At 33.6% G+C, this 13,657-nt stretch overlaps 1 protein-coding gene across 11 annotated transcripts in view; it reads right to left on the reverse strand.

Moving 5' to 3' along the window:
* LOC149807303 (receptor-type tyrosine-protein phosphatase delta-like) overlaps nt 1-13,657 on the reverse strand; it is a 434,670-nt gene that overhangs the window by 212,725 nt on the left and 208,288 nt on the right. For all 11 annotated transcript variants that reach the window (XM_089965081.1, XM_089965090.1, XM_089965151.1 and 8 more), the window contains 2 exons: nt 7,301-7,486; nt 4,980-5,090 (listed from right to left, as the gene is read on the reverse strand). In XM_089965081.1, the coding sequence (XP_089821207.1) occupies nt 4,980-5,090; nt 7,301-7,486 (297 nt within the window). The remainder of the gene's footprint in view (nt 1-4,979; nt 5,091-7,300; nt 7,487-13,657) is intronic.

Genomic DNA, 13,657 nt, shown 5'->3' on the forward strand with positions numbered 1-13,657 from the left:
TTTAGCTTTAAAAGCTTTTGTCTAAACCTTTCAATATTAACAGTTGGTTTTAATGATGGCTCCTCAATATTATATAGTGAGCGGTGAAAGGAAAGATCCTTTGATTTCTTAGGACTAAGACGTCATTTCCTGGGATTATCCAATTTTGATTTTGGCAGAAGTCGAAGCATTAGTTCCATCTTTGTTCTTTTCAGATATATCGACCAGCGCATATAACATTACCCTGATTTTATTGCTGGCTTCACCCAGACTGCAAAAGGCAAAGTCAAGAAAAAGAACTGGTGTACAAGGTTCCTCACTGTTATATATGTATAATTAAATATATATATATTGTAATAAGTGATTAAATTTAGAGGTAGGGTAGGTTGGGAGTATGTTGTAAATGCATAGCCATATATTTTTGCTATTATTCCAATTTATTTTTTAAGTATAATTAATGAAGTATGATGCACATTTTAGAATGTTTTTAACAATATATTTGGGTATTTTTTAAACCTGGAACATGGATATTTAAATAACTCAACCAAAAAGTACAGGTTATGCAGATTTATATTTTAAGCCAATTTGAGAAGATAGGGAAATTTATGTCCTTTTTCCTTTAACAAAAAGATCTGTGTGGCACCCGGGCTTGACATTAACTTTTAATAAAGCAAGTACCACAAGACAAAATATATAAAAATGAAATAGTTACCCAGCTGTACAATTGCAATCTGCTGAATTCACATTTCCAGTGACTTTGGACAGACTGACCCATACAGTATAATCCTTCTTATCACTGTTTGGTAGTGACAGTATCACTTGACATCTCATGTAACAATGTGAACATTCCCCCGAAACATTGTTAAATTCAATATTGTGGACATCGCGGTCTTGAAAAAACACTTCACTCTTCAACTGTCACTCTTCAACTGTCACTTTGCCTTCATTGTCAAAACTAAATAATTGTAAACATCATTGTCTGTAAAATTAGGAATGTTACAAAGATCTTTCCTTCAATTATTCAATGACAATGGCGATGGCATTTTCTCACCAAGAGGAGTGACCAGTTTCTCGGTTGTCCTTGAATTGTGTCCCTGCTGATCATTTAACGAAACACATTTTACATCTTGTAGGCCCAATGCTTTAATCCCCTTCACTTGCTTGACTAATTCTTTTTTCCTCCCACTAACATTCTGCCCATGCTGTCTCAGGTAAGATTTAAGTTCTGGGATTTTACAAATTTCCAAAGCATCATAGTTTAAATAGCTCATTGTAGCGAGTAATCAAAATCAATAAACATAGCCCCCAGAAGCTGATTAAGTGATGACAGCACCCCATCTCTAAGGGAAGTAAGTTTACTTATTGAAAAGGCCTATGCCGATACCCCTGTTCATCAATACAACAAAATTAGAGGCACTTGTTGGCACAAGTGTTTGCTTCTAGTTTTAATACAAGGGAATTAACTCAGAAACCAACATGATGGCTTGAGTTACATCTCTTCATTTGAAGTTTGAATTGTTCCTCTCTGTCCTTAATGATTATTAGGATTGCATTTTGTCAGGATGAATTAACAACAACTGCCCTTGTATTGGTAGAATTGGCACATTTCCTCTGTCTGTTGTTTAGATACTGAAATGCTATTGATTAAAACTCAAGCACCTGCATGATTTAAATGACAGTTGTTGATAGAACTGCATCACATTTTCTCATCAGGCTGACAAAGAGCTTTTTTACAGTTGTTTGATAAGCAAGAAAAGATATGGCAATCAGCTGGTATATAAAACTATTTGACTTGATAAAGTCATGGAGATGACACAACCCTGTTTAAATTGTTTATAGTAAAAAGGAAAAGATTTCACTTAGACCGGATATATCTGGTTGCAGAGACAGGTTGCTTAAAGTCTAATGCTGTAACAAACGACTCCAATGCTTTAAACCAATGACCTTACTGCCTTCAACAATGACATGAATGCTTCAAAAACCAATGACTCCAATGCCTTAAGTAATGACCCCAATGCCTTAAGTAATGACCCCAATGCCTTTACAAATGAGCTGCAGTGACTTCTACTGCAAGTTTTTAAAAAAACATTTTGTAACCATGGTGAATTTTTCTGCACCAATACCACACTTCTATCCCTTGCTAAATTGCAAAGTCATTTGTGTTTTCTTGAGTTAACTGATTTACAACAATGCAAAGTACAGACAGATCTGTTATTTCCTGTGTATAACTGATATAAAACTATGTATAGTACAGACCAATATCTGCCATTTCCTGTGTATAACTGATATACAACTATGTATAGTACAGACCAATATCTGCCATTTCCTGTGTATAACTGATATAAAACTATGCATAGTACAGACCAATATCTGCCATTTCCTGTGTATAACTGATATAAAACTATGTATAGTACAGACCAATATCTGCCATTTCCTGTGTATAACTGATATACAACTATGTATAGTACAGACCAATATCTGCCATTTCCTGTGTAATTTCCATTGCAAAGTACAGACCAATATCTGCCATTTCCTGTGTATAACTGATATACAACTATGTATAGTACAGACCAATATCTGCCATTTCCTGTGTATAACTGATATACAACTATGTATAGTACAGACCAATATCTGCCATTTCCTGTGCATAACTGATATAAAACTATGCATAGTACAGACCAATATCTGCCATTTCCTGTGTATAACTGATATAAAACTATGCATAGTACAGACAGATCTGTCATTTCCTGTGTATAACTGATATACAACTATGTATAGTACAGACCAATATCTGCCATTTCCTGTGTATAACTGATATACAACTATGTATAGTACAGACCAATATCTGCCATTTCCAGTGTATAACTGATATAAAACTATGTATAGTACAGACCAATATCTGTCATTTCCTGTGTATAACTGATATAAAACTATGCATAGTACAGACAGATCTGTCATTTCCTGTGTATAACTGATATACAACTATGTATAGTACAGACCAATATCTGCCATTTCCTGTGTAATTTCCATTGCAAAGTACAGACCAATATCTGACATTTCATGTGTATAACTGATATACAACTAGGCATAGTACAGACCAAGATGTCATTTCCTGTTTATACAACTATGCAAAGTACAGACCAATATCTGCCATTTCCTGTGTACAACTGATATACAACTATGCATACTACAGACCAAGATGTAATTTCCTGTGTATACCATATATATAACTATGCACAGTTCAAACCAATATCTCTCATTTTCTTTGTATAACAGATATATATACAGTATAATCTTAGATCTATCTTCTGATAATGCATCTGTGGCATATTATAGTCAATACTATTTTTTTTCATTTCAAGCAATAGTGTAGACCCTCATGTGCTAGTGCATTAATAATGGAAGATCTGGGTTTACACTGCTTGGAGTTTGATATACTTTATACATGAGGATGTATGGTATAGAGCAGATATGGGGATACAGCCACCTGAAAATAGCCTTCACCCAGAAAAAGAATGGTCAAAGTATACATGTTAACCTCTGTACCTCACCGTTTGTGGCACCTGGGACAAGTATAACAGAAAGATCTATCACAAAAGAAACAGATGTCTCAATTCTTAAATACTGACATAAACTGTTGGTAGATCAATCTATGCAATTTAAGGATTTTATTTCCATTTTTTTAAATTCTGAAATGTACAGAATAGGTGCATGTATAGTGCATCTGCATACTGTCCTGACATCAATCTTCCCAATCAGATCATCTAACAATCTAATTAGATTAAACTTTAATTATGACCAAAGCATGAACAATACCATGTCCTTATGTTTAGACTTACAATCAACATATGCTGACAGAATCGTGGCCTGGTTCTTCCCACCCACCCCAAGCCTATTGGTTATAACTGACCACATGTAACTTTTGAATATTCGTAAGGCTCAACATAAACAATAACATGAACAAAAGCCTTTCATTCCTTCTTCCAAAACATGATAGTTAATTCACTGTCCTTCCATAACATAACAGTTTATTCAATGTCCTTCCATAACATAACAGTTTATTCAATGTCCTTCCATAACATGACCATTCATTCACTGTCCTTTCACAACATGACAGTGCATTCACTGTCCTTCCACATCATGACAGTTCTGGTGCATTTACAGACTTTTATTTTCATGTATTCCCAAATCTTTGGATATCACCTGGATTATATTCATTCTTCTTTAAACAATTAGTTAAACACTGAATATATTACTTTCTTCAACACACAGATTTTGTGTGCATAAAAAATTATTTGAACAAATGATAATAATAACATAAGGATTAGATTACAGGTCTTAAGGAGTTACAAGATCAGTAAAAAAAACAAACCAGGTAGGTGTTGATATGAGCTTAAAAGTCAAGATAAATATTCAGACAAATTAAAAGACCAGATAAGGTTTCAGACAAGTGTTCATAAGTGTCAAATAATTGTTCATAAATACTAAAATAAGTGTTCATGAGAGTTAAAACCAGATAAATGTCAAGGTGAGTTAAATAAGCAAATAAATCATTATAAATGATAAAAGGCCAGATAAATGTTCCAACAAGTTAATACCAGGTGCGTCTCTATACAAGCTAAAAGACCAGATAAATGTTTAGAAGACTTAAAAGTAATGACAAGTCATGTACAAATAATGGACTTTTTAGTCATGTTTTGAAATGCCAAATTTTAAAAGTGAACATAATAATCAGGCAATAAGGCTCAGAGATGTACAAATAAAAAATAAGGCCTCTAAACCTGTACCTGTGAGTTAACGAGAAAATGAACTACTCTGATCTTCTTCCAATGATAGCAAAGATACCTTTTTTTTTGCACACATACAATGCACATTAAAATACAAACAGCACAGACTGAGATCTGCTGTCAGATAAAGTACTGGCAGATATTGGTCTGTCTGTTTGCATTTGGATGAACATTACCAATTGTCAAATACAAAACACTGTTTACTGAACATACCTTTTACATACAGCATCGCAGCAGATGAGTAAACTACACCCACTTCATTTTCGGCAACACATTCATATTTCCCCATGTCAGATTCCTGGCTCCTCTCAATAACCAAGGACCCTAAAATGGAGACAGTGTTTGTAAATTTACCTCCCTCTGATCATGCAGACAGAAAGTTGCAGTTACCTCCCTTTACTGACATAGATTGTGCACTAAAAGTGGCAAGTCATTCTTGATCTCATGTACACAATTTTACCTTTTCATTTGAAATTATTTACAAACATTTCTCAAACTCAGACAAAACTATTATTCTTTCCTATAATAAAGCTAATTTGAAATAAGCAAAGCAAACAACATGCATAGATGGCCAACTTCATGTGATGTCAATGGCTAACTCTGCACCTGTCAATACTGAGATGAGTTGCAATGCAATACTGGATGGGGGCATTTTTTTAGCCTTAGCAAAGGAAACTGTAATATACTGTACTGTATGCACCTTTAATTTTTCTTTATTATTGTCCATTTTTGTAATTAAAATAAAATAATTCTTTGTTTGCTATTAACTATTTAACTGTTTTGAAACTAGTTGCCCTGTATTGGGTTGCTAAAGAGTTAAATATCAGTTTAAGTGACTGGAGACATTGTTTTTTTTCCGTTGCTTAACTGGTCAGATTTCTCAATTATCATCTGGTTGACAACAATCTTTCAAGGGGCCCCGAGTGACCAAGTGGTCTAAAGTACTCTCCATTACGGATCACTGCCATCGAACCTCTGTCTGCATGGGTTCGAGTCTTGGATTCAGCCAATGTTGGTATGTGAGAAAGCTTGCCAGTAGCTTCTCATGGGTTGGTGGTTCTTTCCGGGGTTTTCCCGGGTTCTTCCTCCACCATTAATACTGGCTGCCATGTATAGCCTATCGTGTTCTGAAAAATGGTGTTAAACCCCACAACAACACCAATCTTTCAAAGCTAACACTATTGAAAATATACATACATGTCTTGACACATGCATTATCACTAAAGACTGCTTCGAGCCATGTTCTTGATATTAAATAAGTAAATACATTTACAAAGATTAACCTGTAAATCAAAGTAAGTCACTTCGTAAATGAATTAGATATTAGCTTAGAGTATGAGCCAAACCCAGCTATTTAAGGATATATATATATATATATATATATATATACATACACACACACAACAATAATAAATATATACTAAGATCACTATATTGAGAGAAATTTCAATAAGCAATGACAATGTAAGAAAAACCAGAATCAATTGTCCACAATATTAGGATATTAGGTCTTCAAAGGATTAACATATTTTTTTTAGAGCTGGTTGGTTGTCTGGTTCCTTGTTGAGTTTTTAAGGGCACCTGCAACACATTATTGGCTATATCATGCACAGGAAATGGGAGCTATTATTTTGTTTCCCAAGGACACACCAAGGCCGCTGACCTGGCTGGCCTGGGCTGGTATCAAACCCATAATTCCTTTTGATCATGAGTTTGATGCCCTACCAACTGCAGCTCCCATGTAAAAATGGTGCATGGTGCATTGTTGACAAATTTAGTCCTATGACCCTACTCAATAATATCTATATAAAAAACGTTTTTTTAAACTCCTAAAGACTGAAAGCATCTGTTTTATTAAAATCTTGTACACCTTGGAATAACACTTTGCAACAGCTTGATGGAAAACAGAGTCCAAAAAACAAACAGCTATTGGGATAATGTAATGGATACTTGGATCATACATAACATATTACAGACCTGACATAAGAAAAACTTGTTCATACAAGCTTCTATTCATGTTTGGAACTCACTCACAGATTCAATAAAAGATGAAAGCAACTTTTCTATCTCCAGAAGTAAAACAGTCTAAAATAACAGAAGTGCCTAACCAATTTTTCATTGGTAACATGAAATTATCCATTCTGCATACTAACACTAGAATATAACATGACATTATCCATTCTGCATACTTACACTAGAAGGTAACATTTGGGATCAACTAAGCCATGGGATGAAAAAACATGCCGAGTTTCTTGGAAATCCTCCAAATAGTTTAGGACAAGTAACAGTAAGAATCTTGTCCTGTTGGATGGAAGGATGACAGACAATGAATGGACAACTATCAAATAAGCTCCAAACGTCTATGTCCAATACAGTTAATAATGAATTTGGACCTTTATCCCCATACTAACAGCAAAATAGTCTTACCTTATCTATATTGGCAATTAGTGAATAACAATAATGATTAAAATATGCAAAATTCATTTCATTTGCCAAAAAGTTGAACAACATGAACATACTATGATTTATAGTACCTTCTTCCATAATAATAACCCTGGGGTCTGACAAGTCAACAGGAATGCTTTCTTTCAGCCAATAAATATGGGGTGGATTTGATAACCCCACAGCCTTAGCTCGGCAATTTAATGTTGCAGTGTGATCTTTTTCTACGGATTTCAGAATGGGATGCTGTTCAATCATTGGATACCCCGGTGGTATATCTGAAAGAAGAAATAAACTAGTTTACTGAATGTAATCAATTTTTATACATGAAACAAAAAATACATACATTTTTCAAATATGAAATTTCCTAAACTAGTGTATCACATGCCAAGGGCTACCTTCAGCAAGTGGCATATTATGTTATTTACCAGTTGCACAAACTTTTAATATACAATGTATACCGTGAGATTCTATTGTTCACTTATCTTCAAAGACTTAGCATAGCTCAAAGATGTTGCTGTGATGTTATTTCATGTTAACTGTCACTATGTGACATGATCTTTATGACACAATGTTATGATGTAGCAATATGAAAATTATGACACAATGTTATGTCACAATATGAAAATTATGACATAATGTTATGATGTCACAATATGAAAATTATGCTTGATTCAAACATATTTATGTAATTACATATTTCTCTAAGGATTTTACTTACAAACTAGCCTAGTGAATTTTTAACAAGATTGGATGTTTTCAGACATGGCCTTGGCATATCTGAGTCAAATATTTAAAAAACTAGGTGTACTGCATTTCTCTATTCAGTGCCTTTCATGCAATGATAGCAAGGCAAGAGCCATTCCTGTAAACACTGTTATTTACCTTTCAATGAAACATCCTTATCATCAAAATAGTGGGAACACATCACTTTCATCTAAAGACAAATCCCTAAGTTCCCAAGCCTTGGTCAGAAAAGTAGCCTAATCCGCCATTACACGAAATACTAAAGCCTGCAATCGCACATGCAGAACACAGATAACTGGATTGATATCATTGGCAAATATTTCTCTTAAATAATAAACAATTATTACAAATAATCTAAATTCAAGTGCATTTTATGTTGCTTTCAATGTACAGTGTGACCCTGCTATAGCGCTCTGTTATAGCACAAATTCGGATATAACATCGTCATGGAGTGGTTTCCGACATTTCAAATGCACATATTTTTCTTGTATGCAAAACAAAATAATTCTTCTTCTTTAATATATGAAAAGTAATGTGAAAAAAGCTTACTATCATTTTGGAGAAGAGATTGTGTATGCATTCTAACATAAGACAATTGTACTACGGTGCCTGAAATCTCATATTCATGTATTTTTCTTGCACAGGAAAAAAGAACAATAGGATGATACAAATTGCAATTTTGTTTTCCTTATTGGTGACAAAATATTACCATCTGGTGATTTGTGTTTGTAACTTTCTTGGCTGTAAACTTGTGTATACAGTCTTGAGTCTGGAGTGGAGAAATTCAAATGCACCATGAAAGGAAGCTGCAAACTTGGATATAAAATGTACTGGAATCTATCTAGTATTACATACAAAAAATCCTTTGATCATATTGATAAACAATTTTGACAGTGCATTGTAATATCACAATCCACTTATTCTGACATCTCGCATGGGTATCGTATGCTGTGATAACACTCAAATAGTCGTGATACCAACTAGCTACAATCGAACAAGCTTTGAAGGCAGGAAAAGGAACATATAAAATTGACCAAATGATAGCAATTTTTTTATGTACCCTGAACAAAATAGTTTGGCTGAAGCTTCAAAGAAAACTGATTAACTTTAAGGCAATGAAAACAAAATTCAGTCTTGATCAATGTTCTACAATTATTTGATGTTGCCACCAGAATAGCAGAGACATTTGTTTGGTCCTCCAAAGCTGTTCTAGCTCTGACTTCAATAACACATGCACATGCATAACAAAGCAAGCGATCTACAATTTCAATAAAAATAAAGCACCTTTTATGAAAGGAAGTCAGCACCAAAATTAAATACATACAATGGAAACTGACTGATTATTGCATTTTCCAAAGTGTTTATTGTGCCATGAAAGTTTCCTTTTTGAAGGAAAAATATTTATGCTTACAATCACTACCAATGGTGGTGTAAAACGCAAATTAAATTTCCAATCTTTTGAAACCATAGATATCTGGCGGTCAAGTTACTTTTTAATTTGTTCACATCTTTTCATTTCTATACGAATACCCTCATCCCCTTGGTAGCCTCAGCAATATGATAGTCGTCTCCAGCTGACCAAAATCTAGGCCAGTTTAAGTACATGTACATGTAGCATGTAAACAACTATAGCCATCACATGCTACTAGCTACAATATCTTAGTTAATTGCTTAGTGACATGTTTGTTGACAATGGGATATAGATCAAATGAGGAATACCAGTTTTTATATATGTGTTATTTTGTGTTTTCTAATGGGATATGACTGATACATGAATTTTACAACGTAATCTATACTCAAATTCGTGGATTTTTCACATACACGTAAAGTACTTAACACATTATGGACTGTACTACACATATTTAAGCTGTCAATATGCTTGTGTATTTCAGACCAGTTTTATTTATTGCACCTGCTTTCATTATCCCCCCCTCCCAGGCATCTTTTTTAGGTACATGAATCATTTTCTTCAGCTGATTTGGTCAGTTGTAACACAGATTGGTCTTTAATATGGTTGGGCTCTATGGACCCCAACCACCATGCTATAGTGTGGTTACATTGAACAAACATTGGAAAATAATTTTTAGAGTCTGTTTGATATACAAAGATTTCAACACAAACATTTTGTTCACTTCTGGGTCATACTTAAGTGGAAGGGTTGAGTTTGATCTGATCCCCAACCTCCTTAAACATTTCTCAAAGTGGGAGGTGGATTTACTTTTGAGCATGGGTATATCATCAGAGAAGTGCAGCACTACAGGTCACACCATAGGTTAACCTAAATTTTGTTTTCTCTAAAGCAGACACCATCTAATACAGTCAAACCTGCTATAACATTTGTCACCCCAACACAGCAGCTACCTGTACATTATAGTCATATTTAAATCTAAATAACGAAAATGTGCTCATAAAGAAAAGTTTCTAAATGGTCCCTGGGGTGCCCTGGGTACAAGGGAAAAGAATGTACTGCATCCATACTGGCAGCTCGGACTAGGGCCATCCCGCATGATTGGGTACATTTTCTGAACCTGGCAGTATATGTAAGTTGCTTTATTTAATACATTCCAGGCATATGATCAAGTCATTATCTTTGAATCTGAGTCCAATTATAGGACTCTAATTAAGAAACGACATCAGAGTGGGCATATGACTCCAAATGGCGAAATTGGAGACTCTGAATATATATTCTGGCATGGGCATGATTACATCAAGTTGAACACTAAATGGTTATACAATGTTTGGCTTACTGGTTTGCTGAATAGTCAGTGAAAAGGCATATAAGGAGTTTTAAATTCACTGCAATGCATGTCTTTTTGTCACCCTCTGATGCACATCCCTCTTCAAAACAATATGCAGTAAAACCAACCACCAAGAGTGACCTTTATGGGAGGTTTTTGCAATGATGCAGCTGGGTTTTATTTTAAATAACAAGGGTTTCATCTCATCCTATGATTATCATTGATTATCATGGATGAATAAAAAATCATTTCTGATGTATTTATTTTATTTTCATTTGTAGTTATTAATCTTTAAAATGATAACATAGTACTATTGTGTATTTACTATTGTTTATTTTACATATTATTTCCTAAATTTAAGCAACAATTCAATAGTAACCTGTTTGCTGCAGCCTATGTTTGCTAACACATGGTATATTGCAGTGTCTACAATAAACAAATTAGCCACAAATAACTGTATTAATTATTCATTAATGATCTGGTAACATATGTTATTCAGTCACATTACTGTGTTTAAAGAAAATGAAATCAGAATGCAAAATTTTAAACATATGTGATAAACTCTAAAACAGAATCATTCATTATAATATTTCTGGAAAATATGATTTCAAATTACCTTTCCAATTTATAAATGACACAACATGTATGCTTACATCAAGGCCAGATTAAAACTGTTATCTTTTATTTAATTACAGGTTTAAAAACTTTTGTAAGTGATGGGGAACAAGGAGACATAAAATAGGACTTGGTATTATCTAGATCTGGACATTCTAAATGTCTTTAAATACAATAACTTCACAAAGAATTACTTGGCAGACGGTGAAATAATTGATGGCCACTCCTATGTTTATAGATGACTGTAATGTTATAAACAGGACCCCCCTTCCCTAACTAAAAATAGTCAGGTTTGACTGTTATGACAACATCTGCATCATAGAATGGTAATTAGAAGATATGAAAAAATGTTAATTATAAGACTTTCAAAATAAAACATCTACTTCAATGGAATAAATCCACATTTCATGAAAGTCTATGCCATTAACTCTAAACTGCTTTTCTTATATTGTGTAAGATTGTGTATTATTGTATAATATTCATACTGGTATCATATGTTTTTCTGTTAAATATATGCAAATTGCTCCTTCTGGAAACAAGCAGTACCATATCACTAACAATATCAATCTATGTCAATAACAACTTTAATAACTCGGCACACTAACAGCATTTAAAGTAAAGATCATATGATATGGCATGATGTTAAATTGTAAAATACCACATCCAATTGTAACTTGCCTGTACTTTGTAAACATGTTACCATAATTGTTTTAACTTCAAAGCAATCTCAATTTAAAAAAACATACATGAACTGAAGTTAGTTTAAAATGTAACAATGAAAAAATATATCTGAAAGTGATACTGATGTGCACAAGTTGGCAGTCATTTTCAATATAATGGTTGTAGAAGGAAATTACAATTTCATATAACCCATTCACTGATATTAAGATGTTTAAGTCAATAAATATTACTACTGTACTACTATCACATAATATACTGGCACAATACTGTATGTACTTGCTTATAAGTCAATTCAAACTGCAAAATCAAAGATCCTGGTATGCTGTAGCATAATCCACATGCAAATCCAGGTCTATGTTGTTTGTTCTACTGTTGACTCCTAACAAACACCATAGACCCATATATGCTAGCGCACTATGTGACAGCAGACCTGGGTCTGTGCAGTTTGCAGTTGGAATTGACTTATAAGTGAGTATATATGGTAGTTGAAACCACTGGTTTCAAGAAAAGATCAAAAGGAGATGGACACTTTAAATGCATGCTGTTTCTAATTTTAGATATAACTAGATAAACAGAGAGAGGTACAAAAATGGTCACATGCTAATTCAATACAGGGTTTTTAAAAAATAAATTGCAAGAAGAAATAAAATCTTCAAAATTTATTGTTTTTTCTTTCTTGATTTTGAATTTGATCTATGCTTTCTCATTCATGTAATGTAGAAAAAACAATGACCAATTCTCTGCATGCCACATTTTCTGGCTGTCATATTCTGGTGTTTTTTATTCATTTTTTTTGTTGTTGATATTATCCAATATTCAATATACCATAATCAGATTTTTCCAAGCACAACATTTAAAATTGAAATATATTAAGACAGGCCTCTATACTGTTATTTTAATAATTATATGTAGGGGGGGAAATTTCCAGAATGGGAATTAAATATATTTTGGACAGTGATTGTTGACTGAAGTGAACAAATATCAGAATTATTTTAAAATATAATTGAAAAGATATCTGGCTTCAAAAAACAATAAACACAGGCTTGAAAATCAAACAAATTTCAGTCAATGAAGCCTGGAGGAAAATATGTATCCTTCACAAAACCTGCAAATGAACAGTTAAAAATGAAAGGTTTGGTGGATTGGGAAGTGGTCATTAAAGAAGCATACCTGGGGAAATTGGGAACTACTACAGGAATGGAGGTAGGAGGGAAGTATGAACAGCTTACTGGTTAACACCTGTTCAGGCTTATTCAATTCATACCTGCACAGGTAGGAAGGTACAGCAAGGAAAACACTAACTGATACAACACTGCTAGATCACCCTTCCATTTATTTATTAATATTTACCTTCATAAACTAATTTCCAGTCTTTATTTTTTCCACCTGAAATACCATGCAGATGTTAGAAAACTCAAAACTGAGAGGTAATTTCATTTCAGTTCATCATTAATCCAGCATGCACTTGGAAATTAACTTGAGCATTTTCTTGGTTATGAAGAGCTGTAACCAGTGAGCACATTTCACATTTGTTGTTCTGAAATCATTACATGCAAACCATCTGATTTTGTCTTTGACTATATAGAATAGGCAAGATAAGCAGAGAAAATTTAGCAGGATCAATTATTCTGATAGAGCAAAATTAACACACAAATTGTTAATACTTGC

The sequence above is a fragment of the Sinohyriopsis cumingii genome, chromosome 1 (assembly GCF_028554795.1).
Source record: "Sinohyriopsis cumingii isolate HCF-2022 chromosome 1, ASM2855479v2, whole genome shotgun sequence".
Classification (NCBI taxonomy): Eukaryota; Metazoa; Mollusca; class Bivalvia; order Unionida; family Unionidae; genus Sinohyriopsis; species Sinohyriopsis cumingii.